At 35.0% G+C, this 21226-nt stretch overlaps 1 protein-coding gene across 11 annotated transcripts in view; it reads left to right on the plus strand.

Moving 5' to 3' along the window:
* Nucleotides 1-21226, plus strand: part of FER (FER tyrosine kinase) — a 615744-nt gene that overhangs the window by 318879 nt on the left and 275639 nt on the right. For 9 of the 11 annotated variants that reach the window (XM_037800959.1, XM_037800960.1, XM_037800957.1 and 6 more), the window contains one exon: nucleotides 9746-9949. In XM_037800959.1, the coding sequence (XP_037656887.1) occupies nucleotides 9746-9949 (204 nt within the window). Of the gene's footprint in view, nucleotides 1-9745; nucleotides 9950-21226 lie in introns of those variants that run through there. The other 2 variants (XR_005211344.1, XM_037800968.1) reach the window with 2 other exon arrangements.

A 21226-nucleotide genomic window follows, 5' to 3' on the forward strand; every position in this document is an offset into this window, starting at 1 on the left:
GCCTATTATGAGTAATGATGATATGAACATTCATATACAAAATTTTGCATGAACATATGCTTTCAATTCTTTTACTTAAATACCTAGAAGTGGAATTGGTGGTTTATATGATAATTCTATGTTGAACTTCTGAAGAACTGCCAGAATACTTTCCAGTGGCTACACCATTTTTGTTTCTCACCAGCATTGTATAATGATTGCAGTTTCTTCATAAACTCACCAACACTTGTTTTCCATTTTTCAAAATTGTAGGTCTGCTCATATGTGTGAAGTAATATCGTATTGTGGTTTTTATTTGCATCTTACTAACAACTGAGGATGTTGATCATGTTTTCATGGGCTTACTGGCCATTTGAATGTGTTCTTTGTAGAAATGTCTGATGAAATCCTTGGCTCATTTTTTAATTGGGACATTTGTCTTTTTATTTTTGATTTGTAATAGTTCTTTGTGTATTCTGGTTGCTGTACCCTTATTAGGTATATGATTTGCATGTATTTTCTCCCATTCTTTGGGTTGTCTTTTCACCTTCTTGATAGTATCCTGTGACACATGAAAGATTTTAGTTTTAATGAAGTCTCATTTTTCTGTATTTTCTTTGACTACTTGTGCTTTGGGAATCATGTCTAAAAACATGATCTAATCCAATTTCCTGCAGATTTTCACCAATGTTTGCATTAAAAGTTTTATAGTTTTAGCTTTTTTATTTAGGTCTTTGATCCATTTGAGTTAATTTTTATATATGATGTGAGGTAGAGGTCCAAATTCATTCTTTTACATATAGAAGCATTTTTGTTTCAAACCTTAATGAAGTAACAACTCTGAATCATTATTTCTCTGTTGAAATGAACATACAAACATTGGAAATGCAACATAATTAAAGAAAAAATAAAGCAAATCTTATACATAGAGAAATGAAGTTAGAATTAATCATAATAGTATTTCCACTAGACACTTCCCATAGGTATTCATCTCAACATTTTTAGCATTGTAGTTAAAATGTAGAGCTACCTTTAAAGACAGCCTAATAGAACACTTAGATTATAGATCAATAGTCTTGAAGGAAGGCAGAATGTAATATAATTAACTGATATATGAATTTGGCTTTGTCTAAATTTCATATCTTATGGCAAATGTTTAATATTGATTATGATTAAGGTAATCTTTTAATATGTTATATCAGCTCCAAATGTGTCCTGTTCCTTTCTCTATACTGAAAGAATCAAATAACCTATCATTAGTATCTCAGGGTACTGAGATTAGTTCCACATCCAGCATTTTCTTATCCTTAAGGAGATTATAGTTTTGAATTGAGAACTAATTCTTCAGAGACTGCTTCAGAAGCTATGGCCAGAGGTTTTAGATGGGATTAATTGCATAATTTGGCAGCCTGCTGACAAAGATGAAGCTCCATTTTAACTGGATTATTTTCAAACCATGTTCTTTTTAATAATTTCTGTTCTAGTCATTTCATGAAAAATACCTCTTCTCCAGTGCTGTTTTTTTTACTGTATAGTCTCTACAATAAGTGGTTGAGCAAACCAGTTGTTCCATCTGATAGCCCCTTGTAAATACTGGTTGTATCACTGATTTGTGGAGTGCATTATACCCCTATAATAGCTGCACTCTTTGAAAAAGTGTCCTTTAAAATTAGAATAAAGTATATGTTGTTTCCAGTGATTTGTTCTTTAAACATCAGGAGAATTATTAAATTAATTACCTTATGTGTCCTTAAATTAGACACAGATGCTTTTTTAATTTTAGAATTACTTTGTACTAGAATTTAGAAAATGAAAATTATGGAAAATAAAGATGTTTATCTCTTTATATAGATTAATCTTATAAATAAAATTTGCTTGTTTCTTTTTAGAAAATTATAATTCAACTATGTTTAAATGTATGTAGGTTATAATGTCAGTACTGTAATGCTTGACATTCTCTACTGGCAAAGGGAAAGGTAGTTATTATCATGCATCATAATTAACCTTTTGTATTTTTTAGTGTTCTCCTTTGAGTCCAGCAGAGAAACCTTGTACTTCCTCTAACAGCATGTTATTAATTTCAGGTTACATCTATGCATTTTAATAAAAACCTTAGTTGTCTTTTATTATTCTCAAGGTCTTTATTTACATCTTTTTGCCCAAGCTCTAAAGATGCAAAGAATGATAAGTAATGGAAAATGAAGAAGTTTCTTGTATAATATCACTGCCATACTCTGAACTATTCTGTGTAGATAAGTCATGTTTGGGAAAGTTAAATATTATTCTCTAAATTACAAATTTTAGCCACTAACATTATTCCACATAGTTTTTAAGAAGAGCTTATTAGGATTTATTTTCTATAATTTTCACTGTATAGGGAGCTTATCTGTTTTTTTTATATGTTCACTGAAATGCTTACAACAAATGATGGAAATCAAGTCAGGCTGATGCTATATTCTATACAGACAATCCCAACTTTATGATAAATATTTACTTACATTGCTGAGATATAATGGTGTACTGACTTATTAGATAGATCTGGTCATAGATTTAGTTGAGATATGTAATTGGATGTGTAATTTATCATTGAATACAACTGACTACAAGGTGTTATTGATATTGTGCCACATTTATATATATATAATATGATCTTAAGACTATTTGATAATGAAAAGATAGAATTATGGAAAAATGCAGTGAAATTATAGGATGATATAGGATGGGTAAATAAGAGTCACAACTGGAAAACTAAATGGATTAAAATAAAGGGGAAAAAGATAGTGATTACTAATAAAGATAAGATGAATAAGGTTGCTAAAGAAACCAGAAAAAATGTTTTAAAGTCAGAGGAAACCAGGAAATATTGAAGGAAGCAGAAATGGTAGACCCAAAATGAAAAGTAAAGAAAATATATTTGTAAGAAAATGTGCGAAAAAGTAATTCAGGAAATGGGACGTTTTGGTGTTTGGTCTAGTTGTCTATCTTTTTTGAAACACTGTCGGGAAGAATTGTATATGAATGTTAATCTTTCACCAGCATGTAATTTTGCCTAGTCATGCTAGGCAACAGTTGTATCATTAGCTAAAGGCCAAGCAAACTCAAATTCTCAAGAAGTACAAAAAATTGCTAATTAGGAAATTTATAATGAAAGTTTTATTTGTAGTTTCATTGTGAAAATTAAATGTGAAATAAATTTATTTTTCTTTTTGTTAAAGATATTCAGTACATGAAAAAAAATCAAATCTTTTTTTCTACAAAAAAAAAACCCATGAATTTGTAAAATTACAGATAGCTATTAAAGACAGAACCACTGCTCTAATTAATTTAATTCCCATTTATTTTCTCTGAAGACATCCTAAAGACCAAATATATAGAACATTTGTTTTTTCATTATTTGAAGAGTTAACTTGTTTAGTAAATTCAAACCTTAACTATTTAGAAAGTTAAAAAGTGACTGGATGAATATTATTATTAATGTTTTCATTTTATCTTAAGCATTTTGTATTCGGTTATCAAATTAAACAGCATAAAATACATTTTTCCTCGCTATGCTTATATTTCCTTTCACTGCAAACAGTTTTTTTCCTACCATGAAACACTTTCCAATAAAGAGACCTCTGCCTCCCACTTTTTTCAAGAGTTTGATGATCCATTTACTTCTGATTGCAGTGCATTCGATTCCTCATCTCCTCCTAAAATTCCCCAGTGACATATTACTTTAAAATTAAGGAGACACTATGGAATTTTCCTGAAACATTTAAAATTGTATGAGTTACTTATAATCACTCCAATATATTATCAATCTAGATTTGGAATAAATCATTACTTAGATGGATATTAAATTAATCAGTACATTTATGTATAAAAGAGAATAAAATATAGTTTTGTGGTTATTAGAAAATCATAGAATATGTTCTTTGTCTGTGTGTGTGTGTGTGTGTGTGTGTATTTTATTAAGATTGTTCAGATACCATACAACTAAGTATACAATCAAGTGCCCATGGCACCACCATACAGCTATGTATCCATCAACGCAATTATTTTTTTTTTTAATTTTTAGAACATTTTCACTACTCTAGAAAAGATAAAGACAAAAAAAAGGAAACTCAGATCCTCCCATACCCCTAACCGTGCCCCCCCCTCCATTATTGATTCATAGTTTTGGTATAGTACATTTGTTGCTGTTGATGAAAGAATGTTAAAATACTACTAACTGTAGTATATAGTTTGCAATAGGTATATATTTTTTCCCTTTATGCCTCTCTATTATTAACCTCTAGTTATAGTGACATACATTTGTTCTAGTTCGTGAGAGAGATTTCTAATATTTGTATAGTTAATCATGGACATTGTCCATCTCATGATTCACTGTTTTCTACATTCTCATCTTTTAACCTCCAACTTTCCTTCTGGTGACATGCATGACTCTGAGCTTACCCTTTACACCACCTTCACACAGCTTTTAGCACTGTTAGTTATTCTCATTACATGCTACTATCATAACCCCTGTCCATTTCCAAATATTTAAGTTCACCCTAATTGAACATTCTGCTCATAATAAGCAACTGCTCCCCATTCTTTTGCCTCCTCATTCTATATCCTGGTAACTTATATTTCATGTCTATGAGTTTACATATTATAATTAGTTCATATCAGTGAGACCATGCAATATTTGCCTTTATGTGACTGTCTTATTTCACTCAATATAGTGCCCTCAAGTTTTCTTCATCAACCCATTTCTTTCAAAATGGTTTTGTTCAAACACTGTACATTCCGTCCTAAGTAAACAATTGTTGGTTCGCCGTATAGTCACGTATTTATGTATTGAGCACCATCGCCACTCTCCATATAAGGACATTTCTTCCACAAAGACAGAGGAAGAGTCAGAGAGGGTGCAGAGGCAAAAGAAAAAGGCAAGAGAAAGAGAGAAAAAGAAACAAACAAACAAAAAAACTTGATAGCTAGAAGGTGACAAAAGGAAAGATAGCATTAACCTAAAGTAGAATAAAGAGTCAGCATTACCAATGCCAGGAGTCCCATAACCTTCCCCTGTTCCCCACCCCCCCATATGCATTTAGGTTTGGTATATTGCTTTTGTTAAAGGAAGCATAATACAATGTTTCTGTTAATTCTAGCCTCTAGTTTGCATTGATTGTATTTCCCCCCCCAATCCCACCCTATTTTTAAAGCCTTGCAATGTTGACATTCGTTTGTTATACCTTATGTAAAAACATATTTGTATCTTTTATTACAATCTTTGAGCACCCTAGGTTCCCTGAGTTACACAGTCCCAGTCTTTATCATTCGTCTCTTGTTCCGGTGTCCCACATGATCCCAGCCTTCCTCTTTCAACCATATTCACAGTCATCTTTGTTCAGTGTACTTACATTGTTGTGCTACTATCTCCCAAAATTGTGTTCCTGTCTTTTCCTTTCTGTTTGCAGTGCTTCCTTTACTGTTTCTTGTAGAGCAGTTATCTTGTTCACAAACTGTCATTGTCTGTTTGTCAGAGAATATTTTAAGCTTTCCCACATATCTGAAGGATAGTTTTGCATATAGGATTCTTTGTTGGTGGTTTTTCTCTTTCAGTATCTTAAATATATCATCCCACTTCCTTCTTGCCTCCATGGTTCCTGTTGAGAAATCCACACATAGTCTTACCAAGCTTCTTTTGTATGTGATAGATCGTTTCTCTCTTGCTGCTTTCAGGATTCTCTCTTTATCTTTGATGTTTGATAATCTGATTATTAAGTGTCTTGGCGTAGGCCTATTCAGATCTATTTTGTTTGCAGTACGCTGCGCTTCTTGATCCGTAATTTTATGTCTTTCATAAGAGATGGGAAATTTTCATTGATTATTTCGTCTATTATTGTTTCTGCCCCTTTTCCCTTCTCTTCTTCTTCTGGGACACCAATGACACATAAATTCTTGCTTTTCATTTTGTCTTTAAGTTCCCAGAGACGTTGCTTGTATTTTTCCATTCTTTTCTCTATCTGTTCTTTTGTGTGTAGGCTTTCAGGTGCCTTGTTTTCCCATTCCTGAGTGTTTTCTTCTGCCTCTTGAGATCTGCTGTTGTATTTTTCCATTGTGTCTCTCATCTCTTGTGTTGTGCCTTTCATTTCCATAGATTCTGCCAGTTGGTTTTTTGAAGTTTCAATTTCTACCTTATGTACATCCTGTGTTTTCATTACATGGTTCAGCTCTTTCACCATATCTTCCCTAAACTTTTTTAATTGACTTATTATTACTTGTTTCAATTCCTGCATCACAGTTGAAGTGCAAGTCTGTTCCCCTGACTGGGCCATAACCTCATTTTTCTTGGTATAGGTTGTAGTTTTCTGTTGTCTAGGCATGGTTTCCTTGGTTACCCCAATCAGGCCTCCCCAGACCAGAATGGGCTAAGGCCCCAGAAGAAGAAATATTCAGTATCCGGTTTCCCTGAGGGTGTGTCTTAGAAAATTGGTACACCCTCTGATGCCTCCGGTCACTGTGCTTTTCTGCCCAGCAGGTGGCGCCTGTTAGCCTATAATTCTTGACTGGTGTAAGGAGATGTGTCTCTTTTTCCCCCAAGTTCTGAATGAAAGGCAGGTAGTAGAGCTGGGCCCCACCCCTTTCCTTTTAGAGAAGATAAACCCCCTAGGGGGGGTCATTAGCATTTCAATGGTTTCTCTCTGCCTGTGCTATACCCTTGTCTGAGTCAGGGAACTGGGAACTGAAAATGGTGGAGGCTTTCTCCACTGAGCCGAAATAGGACAGACAGTCCCCTTCAGAGCTAGTCCGAGGCGACCTTCCGGCTCCCCAAGGTCAGTCGTCACCCAAAGCCTCTGTCTACTTGTTGGGGATTTGTGCCTCATAGTGAGCAGTTCACAGTCACTAATTAAAACCCCAGTTGGAGTTCAGCTGAGCTATATTTGCTTGGTGGGAGAAAGCATCTCTCTGGCACCAGGAGGCTTTGCAGCTCAGGCTGTGGGAGGAGGGGTCCCCTGATTTGGAGCTGCAGTTTTTACTTACAGATTTTATGCTGTGATCTCAGGCATTCCCCCCAATTCAGGTTGGCATATGATGTGTGGACGGTCACGTTTGTCCCCCCGCAGTTATTCTGGATTATTTACTAGTTGTTTCTGTTTTTTTTTCAGTTGTTCCAGGGGGAGTACTTAACTTCCACTCCTCTCTATGCCACCATCTTAGATCTCTCCAGAATATGTTCTTAATGTTTGTTTTGAAATTTTATTCAGTTTGTTTAAGCTTAATGCAAGATATTCTTGTATATTTTTCGTGCTGTTTTAATCTAGTTTTTTTTAAAAAAACTTTATTTGTGTGCTTAATTTTAAGAGAATCCACACATTGACTTTTTAAAAACAGGCTTTTGGTTTTGCCTCTCAAAAAGGAGCTTATCTTGCTTCTCAGTGTTTGACATAAAGGCATACAAATTTTCATTACATACTTGAGAATTTGTCTGAACTAGGGTAAGGAGAACAAGTGGCGTCTTTTTCTTTTCCCAAGAAAGAAATATTTTCATTTTCTAGTACTGCCTCCTTAGTGTCTTTTTATTTAAGCCAAGCTCTTTATTTCATTTAGTCCAGTATGTTTTTGTTGAGACTTTTCCTTATGAATAATGCCTGGGGAAAATAAACAGCTACCCCAGTTGGTAAGGAAAGTCTGTCTTATTAACCATAACTTATTAACTGTATTGTATTAATTATAGCTTTAAAAATGTAGACTTCTGTTCCCTATATCTTTGGCAAAATCTTTGATAACTTCCCAAAAAAGAAAAACATTTCCCTCCTGAGGTTTAGAAACATATACTTGAGCTAAAAACCTTCCTTACATTTCTGAATTATTTTATGACAGCTCTTGGAATGTTGATTTTTGTTGCTGATATATCCCACATCCAATTACTATCAAGCTTGATAAATTATATAGAAATTTCATTGAAATCATCTTAATAACAACATGCCTTTCACTCTCCCTGAGCAGTCCTGAAAGACCTGATAGACTTAGGCAGAAGATGTGTGTGACCTTTCCCTGTGGTTTGTGTGCACATGTATGTACACACACGTATTCACAGTAATTTCAGCCTTCATTTCATAACAGTATTGTCTAGGGAATGGTAAATACCAGATTTCTAAGCATATCTTCCTCCCCAAAGGAAACTAATAAACCTGAAGAATTGGAGTGTAATCCTTATGAATCAGCAATTTAAGTTCCTTCCTAGTCATTTTTTTTTTTATTTATAAAAATTAAAAAAAACAAAAACAAAAAACCCAGATATCTTCTCAGGATTATTGTTTTACCAAACATGTTCATCACATTTAAATCCTTAAATGAAATTATTGCGTATTAGTGAGCTCTTGTACTTCAGATGCTCCTTTGACTTAAATAATTCTCCAGGCTCTACATTCTGCCACTCTCATGAAACACAAATTTGGGAGGATAGGTTAGCTAGGACAAGAAATCAAGCACATGACCTCCCTGTTTGTCATGTTTTGTGGACCTTTTTGAGAGACAGTGATACAAGCAAGTAGTTCTTTGCAAAGAAGTTACATTGAATTTCAACTAAAATCCAAAGTTGGACTCTGTTCAGGTGTCTCTTGGGACTTTCTAAGAATCTTTTTTGAAACCATAGAATGGGTTTTGGATACTACAAAATAAAACTTTCACCGGTTAAGTTCAGGGGTTCTTCAGTGGTACAAAACAATGAAGGCCATGTTCAAAATAAGTTTTTATTTACTGCAAAGATATCATACTTTGACTCTGTGTAGAGTTCATAATTTCAGCCTGACAGATCTCATATGTTGAATATTTAGTCTTTCATTTATTATTAATCCAGATTTTCCCAGCTAAACATTAGTTTCTAATGAGGCATAAGATTGCTTTTATGTATTGAGAACCTTAAGAGTTAGTGCAAATTATTGTACTTTACCCATAGTGTAACTCTTACCATTTGGGGGCAGTTTAGTTCCTGTGGGTGAGTGAAAAGAAAAAAAAATTGTATTTGATACCAGAAAATTTATGATCCTATGTACCATCAGTTAGAAACATTTTGAGGAAATAGTCAATTCTTAATTATCTCTGCTAATTAGCATTATCATTTGGCCTCCGAAAATAACATCGTTTTCTTTTCCTGCTGTGTTATGGCTTATAGTTCCATCTTGCTTTTACCGTGTGTTTGTAATTGCACATTGCTGGTTGTCAATGATACTTGTTTTCCCAAGGCCTTATCTGTTATTGCTGTATAGCAGCAGGGCCAACCATGTGGCAGAGGTAACAGTCAAGGAAGTAAGGAGAGTGAGGATAAGGATGGAGGGCAAGCAGCAAGTAAAGACTTAGAGCCCATGTGATCGAGAGTTAAATACATAAAAAGAAAAGTCTTATTTCAAGTAAAAGTTGTTTTGTGACAAATTTCTCTAATTGATAAATTTTAACATATGGATTATTTTATGACATGCTGAATAAGATTATAAATGCTAACTTTAAATGCTAATGTTTGTGTCCTACAAAATGATGTACAGAAAAAAAACTATGATGTACAGAAAAAACTAACTCAAATTATTGAAGATATGTATTTGTGCTAAACTTTGATACTAGTGCTCTAGACACAATTTCTTTAAAAACTTATAAAAATTTTAGATTAATCTTGTAACTTTTAATTGGTCAATGTAAGGGAAGAATATATGTAAGAAGTGTTTATAATTGTCATGAATTTTACCACAAAAATATCACTGTTTTCTCTAATTTTTTTTTTTTTCTTCAATATTTCTTCAAGTTCTGTGATGTGATCTCCTTAAGTGAGAAGCCTCTGGCAGAACAGGACTGGTACCATGGTGCAATTCCCAGAATAGAAGCTCAAGATCTGTTAAAACAACAAGGAGACTTCTTGGTGCGAGAGAGTCATGGGAAACCTGGTGAATATGTCCTTTCTGTATATTCTGATGGACAAAGGAGACACTTTATCATACAATTTGCTGATGTACGTTTCCAGTTTAGTTTTATATATATATTTTTTGCACTGTGCTTTAATTGTAATAGAGTGATGAATATTTAGTATAACTATCTGTGCATCGACGTCATTTAGATGTGTTTGGATTAAGGCCATTAAATATATATTATAATTTTCAAACTAATTAACTTTGCATAGTGTTCAGATGCCAACTTGATAATCATATTTGCCCACTTTCATACATCCAACCTGCTGTTTCTAATAGCATGTCATTCTTTATTTCCTTGGCAAACTCTTTTGTGATTTGCATTTGCCTTTAAGTTTTGGATGTAGGTAACCCTACCCTATAACAATTTGTGACCATGATGGCGATATTTGTAAAATGTTATGAGAATTGTAGAAGGAACACCCTTAGGTATCTTATAAACTAACTAAATACAATTTAGGAGATTGTTTCCTTCTATTTTCTAAACTCTTAAAACTACTGTTTTAAAAATATCTCATGTATTAAAGAAGACCAAAATACTTCCCTCATTACCACTTCTAGTTTAAAAGGTAAGTGTAGGAATTTAAATTAGTATTTTTTTTAAGTGGCTAAAATGTACAACATCATATGTGCTAAAAATAAGACATGGGTACAGGTTCACATTTGAAGGTTTTATTCAGCTTTCTTCTGTTGAAATTTTGCAAAGATCTCTGTGAAAGTTGAGAGTGCTTCTATTTCCATAAATGCCTCAGGTTTTTTACTGCCTAATTTTTATTCTAATCAACTTTTACCATATAATGTTAGCTCTTTGGGCAGTTGAAAACAAGAGTTTAAGGTGATAGCAACTGGTTGGGGAGTTTTTAATTCTTTTTCATTTTATATAGGTAAATCTTCCATGAGCTAAAATTATCCTATTTTCTTCCTAAAATACCTGTTGCCTAGAAAGGACAATAGGCAAGGCAATTCATTAACAGATATTTAACGATTGCTTATTATATTCCAGTTAAGATGTTTATAGTCCAGTAGTAGATTATAAAATTTGTACATAAATGGAGTGACAGATGTCCTATGAGAGGAAGAGATAAATTAACATGGTAGTTTAGGAAGGGAAAAAATAGCAGATAGTGGGTCAATGAAAAGAGCATTGGACTTGGAGTCAGTACACTGGGGTTTCAGTCTCAGCTTTGTTTGTATGGTACTTCTATACACAGCTTCCTGAGGAACCACCAAAATGGCCTCCACAGTGGCTGCACTGTTACTTTGCACCAGAAATGAATGAGTATTCCTATTTCTCCGCATCCTTTCCAACACTTGTTATTTTATGTTGTTGATGTTTTTTTTTTTTTTTTTTAAATAGCCATTCTAATTGGATATGAAATAATGTATCATTGTGGTTTTGATTTGCATTTCCATGATGGCTAATGACTTTGAGCATCTTTTCATGTGCTCTCTGGCCATTAGTTTATTTTCTGTGGAGAGATGTTTTTTCCCCATTTTTTAATTGAGTTGTCTGTCTTTTTGGTGTTAAGTTGAAGGATTTCTTTGTGTATACTGGATATTAATCCTTTATTGGATTCGTGGTCTCCAAATATTTTCTACCATTGTGTAGGCTGTCATTTTACTTTCACGATAAAGTCCTTTGAGGAACAAAAGTTTTTGATTTTGATGAGGTCCCGTTTGTTATTTCTTTTGTTGCTTGTGCTTTGGGTGTAAAGTTCAAGAAAGTATTGCCTAACACAAGGTCCTATAGATGCTTCCCTGTATTTTCTTCTAGGAGTTTGATAGTTCTAATTCTTTTATTAGGTCCTTAATCCATTTTGAGTTGATTTTGTATGTGGTGTGATGTAGGGGTCCTCATTTTTTGTTTGTTTGTTTGTTTGTAAATAGAGATCCAGTTTTCCCAGCACCATTTGTTGAACAGACTGTTCTTTCCCAATTGAGTAGTCTTTGCCCCCTTGTCAAAAATCAGTAGGCCATAATGTAAGGGTTGGTTGCTCAGCTCGCAGTTCTATTCCTTTGGTCTGTATGCCTGTCCTTGCGCCAGTACCAGGCTGTTTGGATTACTGTTGCTTTGTAATAAGTTCTAAGATGGGGACTGTGAGTCCTCCAACTTCATCCTTTTTAGAGATGACTTTAGCTATTCAATGCCCCTTACCCTTCCATATGAATTCAATGATTGCATTTTCCATTTCTGCAGAAAAGGTTGTTGGAATTTTGATTGGGATTGTATTGAATCTATAAATTGCTGTTGTATTGCCATCTTAACAGTATTTGGTTTTCCAGTCCATGAGCATGGAATATCCTTCCATTTATTTAGGTCTTCTGTAATTTCTTTTAGCAATGTTTTGTAGTTCTCTGTGTATAACTCCTTTATATCCTTGGTTAGATTTATTCCTAGATATTTAATTCTTTTAGTTTCTATTGTGATGGAATTTTTTTTCTTGACTTCTTCCTGTTGTTCATTGCTTGTATATAGAAACACTTCTTACATTTGGATGTTGATCTTGTGTTCCACTACTTTGCTGAATTTATTTATTAGTTCTGAGAGCTTCATTGGAGATTTTTGGGGCTTTTCTGTTTATGGGACCATATCATCTGCAGGATAGGGAAAGTTTTACTTCTTCTTTTCCAGTCTGGATGCCTTTTATTTCTTTTTCTTGCCTAATTGCTCTGGCAAGAACTTTCAGTACAAGAACAGAGTGACAGTGGGCATCCTTGTCTTGTTCCTCATCCTACAGGGAAAGCTTTAAGTCTTTCACAATTATGTGGGTATTCACTGTGGGCTGGCAGTTGTTTTCCTTCAGCACTTTAACTATTTCAACCCATTGCCTTCTTGCCTCCAGGTTTCTGATGAGAAATCAGTACTCAATCTAATTGGGATTCCCTTGTACATAACATTTTGCTTTTCTCTTCCAGCTTTCAGAACTCTCTTCTTGTCTTTTGCATTTGATAGTGTAATCAATGTATGACGTCAGGGTATATTTTTCTTCATGCTTATCCTGTTTGGTGTTCTCTGTGCTTCTTGGATGTGCATATTCACGTCTTTTGCTTAGTTTGGGAAATTCTCTGTCATTATGTCTTTGACTATTCCTTCTGCTCCTTTTCTCTTTCTTCTCCTTCTGGGCCTCCAAAAACATGTATATTGGTGCACTTGGTGGTGTCCCATAGTTCTCTTAGGGTATTTTTGCTTTTAACATTTCCTTTTTCTTTCTGTTCCTCAGTCTGACTCATTTCGCGTGTCTTGTCTTCAAGTTAACTGGTTCTTTCTTCTGCCATCTCCTGCTACTCTTGAAACCCTCCTGGGCATTTTTCATTTCATTTATTGTGGTCTTCAACTCCAGTAGTTCTTTTTGGTTCCTTTTTAAAATTTCTGTCTCTTTACTGACTCGCATGTTGTTCATTCATTGTTTTCCTGCTATCCTGTATTTCTTTCTCTGTACTTTGCTTCATCTCTTTAAGCATTATTTTTTTTAATTTAATAAATTTTATTTTGAAATAAATTCAGTATTACAGGAACAGTTGCAAAAACAGTACAAACCCCATACACAGAACTCTATCATACCCCAACCCCCCTCCCCCAATACCCCGATCCACCACCTTTAACACCGTCACACCACCGTTTCTTTCTTTCCCTCCCTCTCTCCCTCCCTCCCTCCCTCCCTATCTATCATCCATCAACTATTGCTCTGTCCTCTGAACATACGAGAGCAAGCTGCCCATATCCTTGAACAAACAATGTAATTCACATATAGCTTTCCCATGGACAAGAACATTCTTTTATGCAATCTCATTAAGTGCAGTTAAGAAGTTTAAGAAATTCAACATTGATATAAAGCTTACATTCTATATTTCCTTTTTTTTTGTGTGTGTGTGTCCCATCTGTGTCCCTTTGAGCCTCCTCTCCTCCATCCTCAGATCCCATCCAGGATCATCGTTGGCATTTAATTGTCATCTATTTAGACTGTCTTTTTTGTTTGTTTGTTTTTTTCAATTGTGGAAACATATATATAGCCTAAATCTTCACATTCCACCCCTTCCCTACCATTCCATTATTGGGATTAATCACATTTAGAATGTTGCAATGCTGTCACCTTCCCACCATCCATTTCTAGAAGTTTCCCTTCACCCCAAATGAAACCCTACTCTCATTTCTTAACTCCCCATTGCCCCTTCCCCCACTTCTCATAACCCCTACTCTACTTTTCATCTCTATGGTCATATTCTCTGATACTTTCTTTGTGTTTACTGCGGGGTTTAAATTTAACATCTTAAATCTATAACAATCTTGTTTTTCTTTGATACCAACTTAACTTCAATATGACACATAAACTATGTTCCTATACTCCATCATTCCCCCACCTTTATGTAGTTCTTGTCAAAAATTACATATTTTACATTGAGTCCAAAACCACTGATTTATCATTACAGTTTATGTATTTTAGATCCTGTAGGAAGTAAATAGTAGAGTTATAAGTAAAAAATATGGTAGTATTGGTATTTATATTTACCATGTGATCTTTATTGGAAATCTTTATTTCTCATGTAGTTTCAGTCAATTGTTTAGTGTCCCTTCCTTTCAGCCTGCTCAACTCCCTTTAGCATTTCTTATAGGACTGATTACTGGTGATGAAGTCCCTCAGCTTTTGATTATCTGTGAATGTTTTCATTTCTCCCTCATTTTTATCCTCCAGGTATTTGTGAATTCTCCAAGTCTCTGATGGTTATTGGCTTCTATTTGTATTCCATTGTGGTCAAAGAATGTGCTTTGAACAAATTCATTTTTTTTTTTTTTAATTTTATTGAGGCTCGTTTTTATGTCCTAGCATATGGTCCATTCTGGAGAAAGATCCGTGATCACTAGAGAAGAATGTGTGTGTCCTGGTGACCTGGGATGTAATATTCTACATATGTCTGTTAAAATTCTCTATATCTCTCTCTCCTTTCTTTGTTTCTCTGTCAGTAGGGCTCCCTTTAGTATCTGAAGTAGGGCAGGTCTTTCACTAGCAAAATCTCTCAGCATTTGTTTGTCTGTCAAAAATTTAAGCTCTCCCTCAAATTTGAAGGAGAGCCCTGCTGGATAAAGTATTTTTGGTTGGAAATTCTTCTCTCTCAGAGTTTTAAATGTGTCACGCCACTGCCCTCTCCCCTCCACGGTGGCCGCTGAGCAGTCACTACTTAGTCCCATGTTGTTTCCTTTGTATGTGGTGAATTGCTTTTCTCTTGCTGCTTTCAGAACTTGCTCCCTCTCTTCAGCATTTGACAATCTGATCAGAATATGTCTTGGAGTGGGTTTATTTGGATTTATTCTATTTGGAGTTTGCTGGGCATTTATGCTTTGTGTATTTATATTGTGTATAAGGTTTGGGAAGTTTTCCCCAACAATTTCTTTGAATGCTCTTTCTAGACCTTTACCCTTCTCTTCCCCTTCTGGGACACTAATGACTCTTAAATTTGGACATTTTATTCTATCTATCATATCCTTGAGATCCATTTCAATCTCTTTGATATTTTTCCCCATTTTTTCTTTTGTTCTTTCATTTTCTTTTCTGTGGTCCTCAAGGAGGCTGAGTTGTCATTCAGCTTCCTCTAATCTTGTAGCATGAGTATCCAGAGTCCTTTCAGTTTGGCCCACAGTCTCTCCAATTTCCATAAGATCTTCTATTCCTTTATTTACTCTCGCAATACCCTCTTTATGCTCTTCCAGGGTCCTCCCCATGTCCCTTATATCCTGTGCCATGCTCCTCCCCACGTCCCCCAAATCCTGCACCATGCCCTCGCTGCCTGGCTATAGCTCCTTGATTAATTGCGCCAAGCACCGTGTGTCCTCTGATCTTTTGATCTTTTGATCTTTGATCTGGGCCCAGGCTCTCCATATCATCTGGTCTTACCACATGCTCCAAGACTCTCTGTTGTTTTTGGCCTCTTGGCATCTGCCCCACTCGATCTTTAATTTGTCAGAATTGCAGCTTGGTGGCGCACACCTTCTCTAACCAGCAGATGGCATCTGTGAGCCAACCGTCCCCCCGCCAAGTCAGCTCTCCCCAACTTTGTCTCCGCAGTGCGTGGGGATCCAACTCCAGCGTGGTCCAACTGGTGCGCTTAATTTGGGCGCGTTGTCGGTGCTGTCCGCCCCGAATGAGGGGCGTGCGTCCGAGCTGTCAGGGATGAAGGGCAGCTTCAATAATCAAACCTCCCAGGTGTTCCTAGAGATCCAAGGCTGTTCTCTGCCACTGACCCAAAAGTCCCTGGCACTGGTGCAGGTTCCCTGGGATTTCCGAGTGGCTCCCCCCTCCCTGCCGTGCTCCTTCAGGACCTCTGCTGAGGGAGGGAGGGTCGTTAAGCATTATTTTTAAGATAATTTTTTTAAAGGCTCTGTTTGGTACATCCACATTCCCATCTTCTTTGTTGGTATTTCCTGTATTTTTAACCTCTTCCTTTGGATGGGCCACCATTTCCTGTTTCTTTGTTCATCTATTTTAAAATATTAAAATGTACTCTGCACATTTTAATATTTTAAAATATTTACTCTAGGATTTACTTCCTGGAGCATCTGTGAGGTGTTTGTGTAACCAACTGGTGATAAGACAGATATTTTCTTGAGCTTCAGTATTCCTATCAGGATGATCTTCCCAAGGCAAATGCAGTGTGCAGGGTTTTCACTGTCTTACTGGGCCTCTGTCTTATCCCAGGCATTTGCTTCTTAGTTGTTTTGGATTTACCCTGTTTACAGGAGTTTGGTTGTCCTCTTTGTTTCCCAGGGTGCAAACCTCCCTCTCCCCAGTATCTAAAACTATCAGGCCTTTGTGTCAGACTGTCTGCCTTTATAGGTTTTTACATTCCTTTTGTTCTCAGTGTGCTTTTGTATGCAGTGCAAATTCTGGGAAGGGGGCCACCCTGGGGTGGAGTTTCCCAGTTCAGTCTTTCCCAGACAAAATAGGGCCCACGAAGACTGGCTCCAAAGTCCCTTCTGGAGGGGATCAGGATGACACTCAAAGCTTCTCCAATGGCTCCCCAAACTGAGCTTTCCTGGCCTGCCCCACAAATACAGCCCTTCAGTTAACTGCCCCTGCAGCCCAGAGGAGGCCCTGCATCTTTAAATCTCCAGTGTCTTCACCCCTGTACAGGGGGGGTTGAAACAATGGCTGCCACAGCCTTTGTCCAGGACGGGGTTGAAGTAATATCTGCCCTCAGTGCCCAGATCCAGGGATCCAATTTGCAATTCAAGAGCCATGTTCAGTGATTGTCAGTGTATACCCTGGACAGGTACACCTATGAAATCTGACAGATTTTCATAGAGATCCAAATAGCTTCATTCCACTTGATAAATAAATATTTAATCAAATCCTTGCTTTTGTATATAAGAAAAATATATATAAGTATTCTAATGTATATATACAGAATATATACAAAAAGTATTATAGAAAGAACTTTTATGCTATTATTAATAGGAAAATACACTTCTCTAATTTATGAGTCTAACACTTCTTTGCAAAACACCTATTTTTTTTTTCAAAGTACCATATTGTACAACATGAGGAGATGAAACCAAAGAATGTATGGCACTTCCCAGTGAGCTTAAAATCTAGTAAGTGAGACGTTAGTAGAATTTGTGAACAGAGAAATATTAAAGATGTAGGATTAAGGGTAGTTGATTGAACAATGAAATCCAGATAAACATATGGTGATGGATTAATAGTAACAGCATAAAATATCTTAAAATAAAACTTGAGGGAAAAATATTTGATGTAATAGCGTAGTATCATCTTTTATTCATTCATTCATTAAGGAAGTAATAAATGAGTGACTGCTCTGTACACTCCAGAGATGTAATACTGAGAAAACCATGTTCTTTCATTCCTCTCACACAATTAGGGTTTAAGATAGCTCTTTCTTACCAATAAACCAAAGTTGGAGGTTGTAATTACTGTTAAGTTGGGGAGCTCATGTATTAAAAATGAAACCATTATAAAGTACATTTTCCTTACTTCTCACACAGAATTGAAACTTAAGAGACTTACTTCTTAATATAACAAAACTATCCAAAAACCTTATGAATATTATTTTCCAGGAAATACTAATTAAGTGAATACTTTGTTTAAGGCCCAGTTATATAATGGTGGTGCTTATAGTCTTGTGGCGGTTAGTTATTTATAAATTCTACATTAAATATATACTTGTGAACAGTATTAAAAGCTGGAAAGGAAAGATACACAGTACTATGAGAGCTTATAACAGGGGAACCTAAGGAATTTGCATTTGAGCTAACATCTGAAGAATGATTTTCAAAGTTGACTAAGAAAACCTATACCAAAACCTTATTAATATTATTCTCCAGTCTTTCCTAGAATCTTTCCCATGTACTGGTTCAGTTAGTTATTTCTAATTGTTCAGTGTGTCATTTTTGTTTGAGATAGCTGTAACTGATATTTTAAATTTCATTTTTAGGTGTTTTTCAAAAAACAAATGTTTCAGCCATTTTTTTTGTTCAGTGCATTCATCTCCTCTCCTTTAAGAAATGATTTTCCTTCTTCAGTTTTTCTTCTTTTTTTCTTAAGCCTGCTTGTCCTGAACTATGCATTTAGATTTTTTTCAGGAGATCTTCTCAGGCACATTATTGCAAATTATACATTCATTGAATCCCATTCTCATTTTATGTGCCTGTTCTTCTTTGTCTGACTTCTTTGTTTAATAACAGTCCTCTAGATATATGTGTAGCAACAAAATCTAATTGTGTTTTCATGTGTTTTTCATCTGTCTGCATGATTGATTCTTAAATAGCACAGTGATAACTCAGAAATAAATTCTAGATGTAGTAAATGTTTTCAAAACAAAAGTAATACATACTCTCAGTAAAAATTCAGAAATAGATATCATGAGATATATACACCGTGATAACACCTCCTTATCAGTTCAGTGTACTTTCTTCCATTTTTATACATTCTAATCATATGTATCCATATAATTTTTATTTTGCAGTTGAGTCATACCATATTTTCTACTCATACATGTTTATTTAATCATATATTACATCGTATTTTAAGAGTAATGCAAATGACAATTAACAAAATGATCTTTTAAAAATTTATTCTACACTATCATTTTTTTATTGCTTTGTTTTTTTAGAATTGACATGAGATCATTAGTAGCAACCTTAATTCATATGAGAAGTTTCTCCTTTAAAAGTCTTGATTCTCTTTATCATATTATTGTTAAAGCCATTTGGAGATATTTTAAAGATCCATCTGTAGCTGAGACCAGTCTCTGGTCATCTGACTACAAGAAATTTTTAGAAATCTATGAGGTCAACTGTAATATTGGGAATTTTGAGTTTTTCTAGAAAATGGTCCTTGACAGTTTTAGTAAATGTACTATTCTTGACCTTTTAGGCTCTTCAGATGAGCTTTATCAGCATATATTCTTAGCATCATTTTTAGAGCCCTTACTTTATCTTCATCTTCAAGAAAGTGAGTTAATCAGTTTTGCATTGCCTTAGGGTTCTGCAAACTTCACTGCTCTCTGAGTGATTGCTTTAAAAAAAATAATTGCTAGTCATAACTTTCTTATTTAGGCCTACAAAGGAAGTACCTCTGCTTGTAGCACTGTATTAGTCCATCATGATTACTCTGTTAATGGCAGAAAACTAGTTTTAAAATAAAAACAAGATATATTTTTAGATAAAGAAAGTAAACTTAAATTCTCATTATTGTATTCAGTATTTCTCTAGTGATAGAGGTATATTAGATTTCACTTGAGGGATTATGGCATTGGAGGCTGATTTGAAATTTATTCTCTATGAACTTCATCTTATTATTTTTGATTAAATATTATATTTCAATATTTGTGTGAGTGTGAGAACCTCCTAGTATTCATTTCTAAGTTAGATTGCCTCACATGTCTCTGTAACTTCTTCACTATCGTTTTGTATGTGTTGTATTTCTTTGATTCACACATATTTATTGATCCAGACAGTACATGCCAGGTGCTATTCTAGGCCATGGGCATACTGTGATGAACCAAACAGATATAAAAATCTGTCACCTCATGGGCTTACATTGTAGAGGGGGGGATAGACAATAAATAAATACGTAAAACATGTATGATGTTAGATTGTGAGAATTTCTACAGAGAAAAATTCAATAAGGAAAGGGAGATAAGAAATTTAGTGGGGATGAGGAAATAGACATTGAAAATGATGTAGGGCAGCCAGGGTTGACTCGCTGAGGAGGTAACATTTGGTGAAAGATTGGACAGAAATAAGGGTGCTGTTATCCATAGGGCTGTCTGAAGACATATTTCAAGCAACAAAAGCAAAGGCCCTAAGAAAGGACTGTATATAGCACGTTTGTGGAACAAGGAAGAGATGAGGGTGGCTGCAGGAGAGCCACCAGGAGTGGAGAGTGTTAAGAGATGAAGTGAGGTGATGGGGACAGATGGTATAGGGGCTTATAGGGGCCACATTAAGGACTCCGGCTTTTATTCTGTGAGAAATGAGCATTTGAGTGGAGTAATGGCATGATCGTATTTCTGTTATAACATGTGTGAAGAATAGACTAAAGGAGAGTAAAAGAAGAAGCGGTGTATTTGGTTGAAGTATTTTTATTGCTATAATTGTTGTTATTACATGTCACACATCTAAAACCTTTCAAAAACTTCTTCATTTCTTAATCAATTTCATATGAGTGCCTTTTGGGATAATTGAGTTATTTAAAGATAATCATTATCCCCTGAGAAAATATAGTCTGTATGTAATAAGTGTTCTTTGAAGATGTTTCTTTTCATATATCCAGATCTGGAATTAATTTTGTAATCTAAGGTTTATTATTTATATTAATAATTGAGTGTGTACCATGAGCTGTATATACTAGGTAAAGGGCTTTGCATGTTAATACTTAGGCCTCAAAACCATTCTTTGAGGAGATTCAAATATTACCTTGGTTTCGGTGGTGAATAAGCTGAGAAACTGGGAAATTAGTAACTTTATCAGTATATTGCACACCTAATGATATATTTGTCATCACTGTAAAATACTCTTAAGTATCTATGCTCATATATCATAGTAGGTCTAGCTGCTGTGTACAGAAGTCCTTTAGATAATTTATTAACAAATGCCCCACACTGACTCAACCACAAACTCCCTTAGGTAAAGTAAAGCTAATTGATGTTTGTATTGCACTTGATAAAATATAAATATTTATTTTATAATTTTGATATGAATTAAATTCTGGTAAATTGAATCTTATTTTATACAATGAAAAAGGAAGTTTGCTTTTTATATCCTTTAACTGGGAAAATAATCTTCCAATAATGCAAATAATACCCAA

Source organism: Choloepus didactylus, chromosome 13, assembly GCF_015220235.1.
Source record: "Choloepus didactylus isolate mChoDid1 chromosome 13, mChoDid1.pri, whole genome shotgun sequence".
Classification (NCBI taxonomy): Eukaryota; Metazoa; Chordata; class Mammalia; order Pilosa; family Megalonychidae; genus Choloepus; species Choloepus didactylus.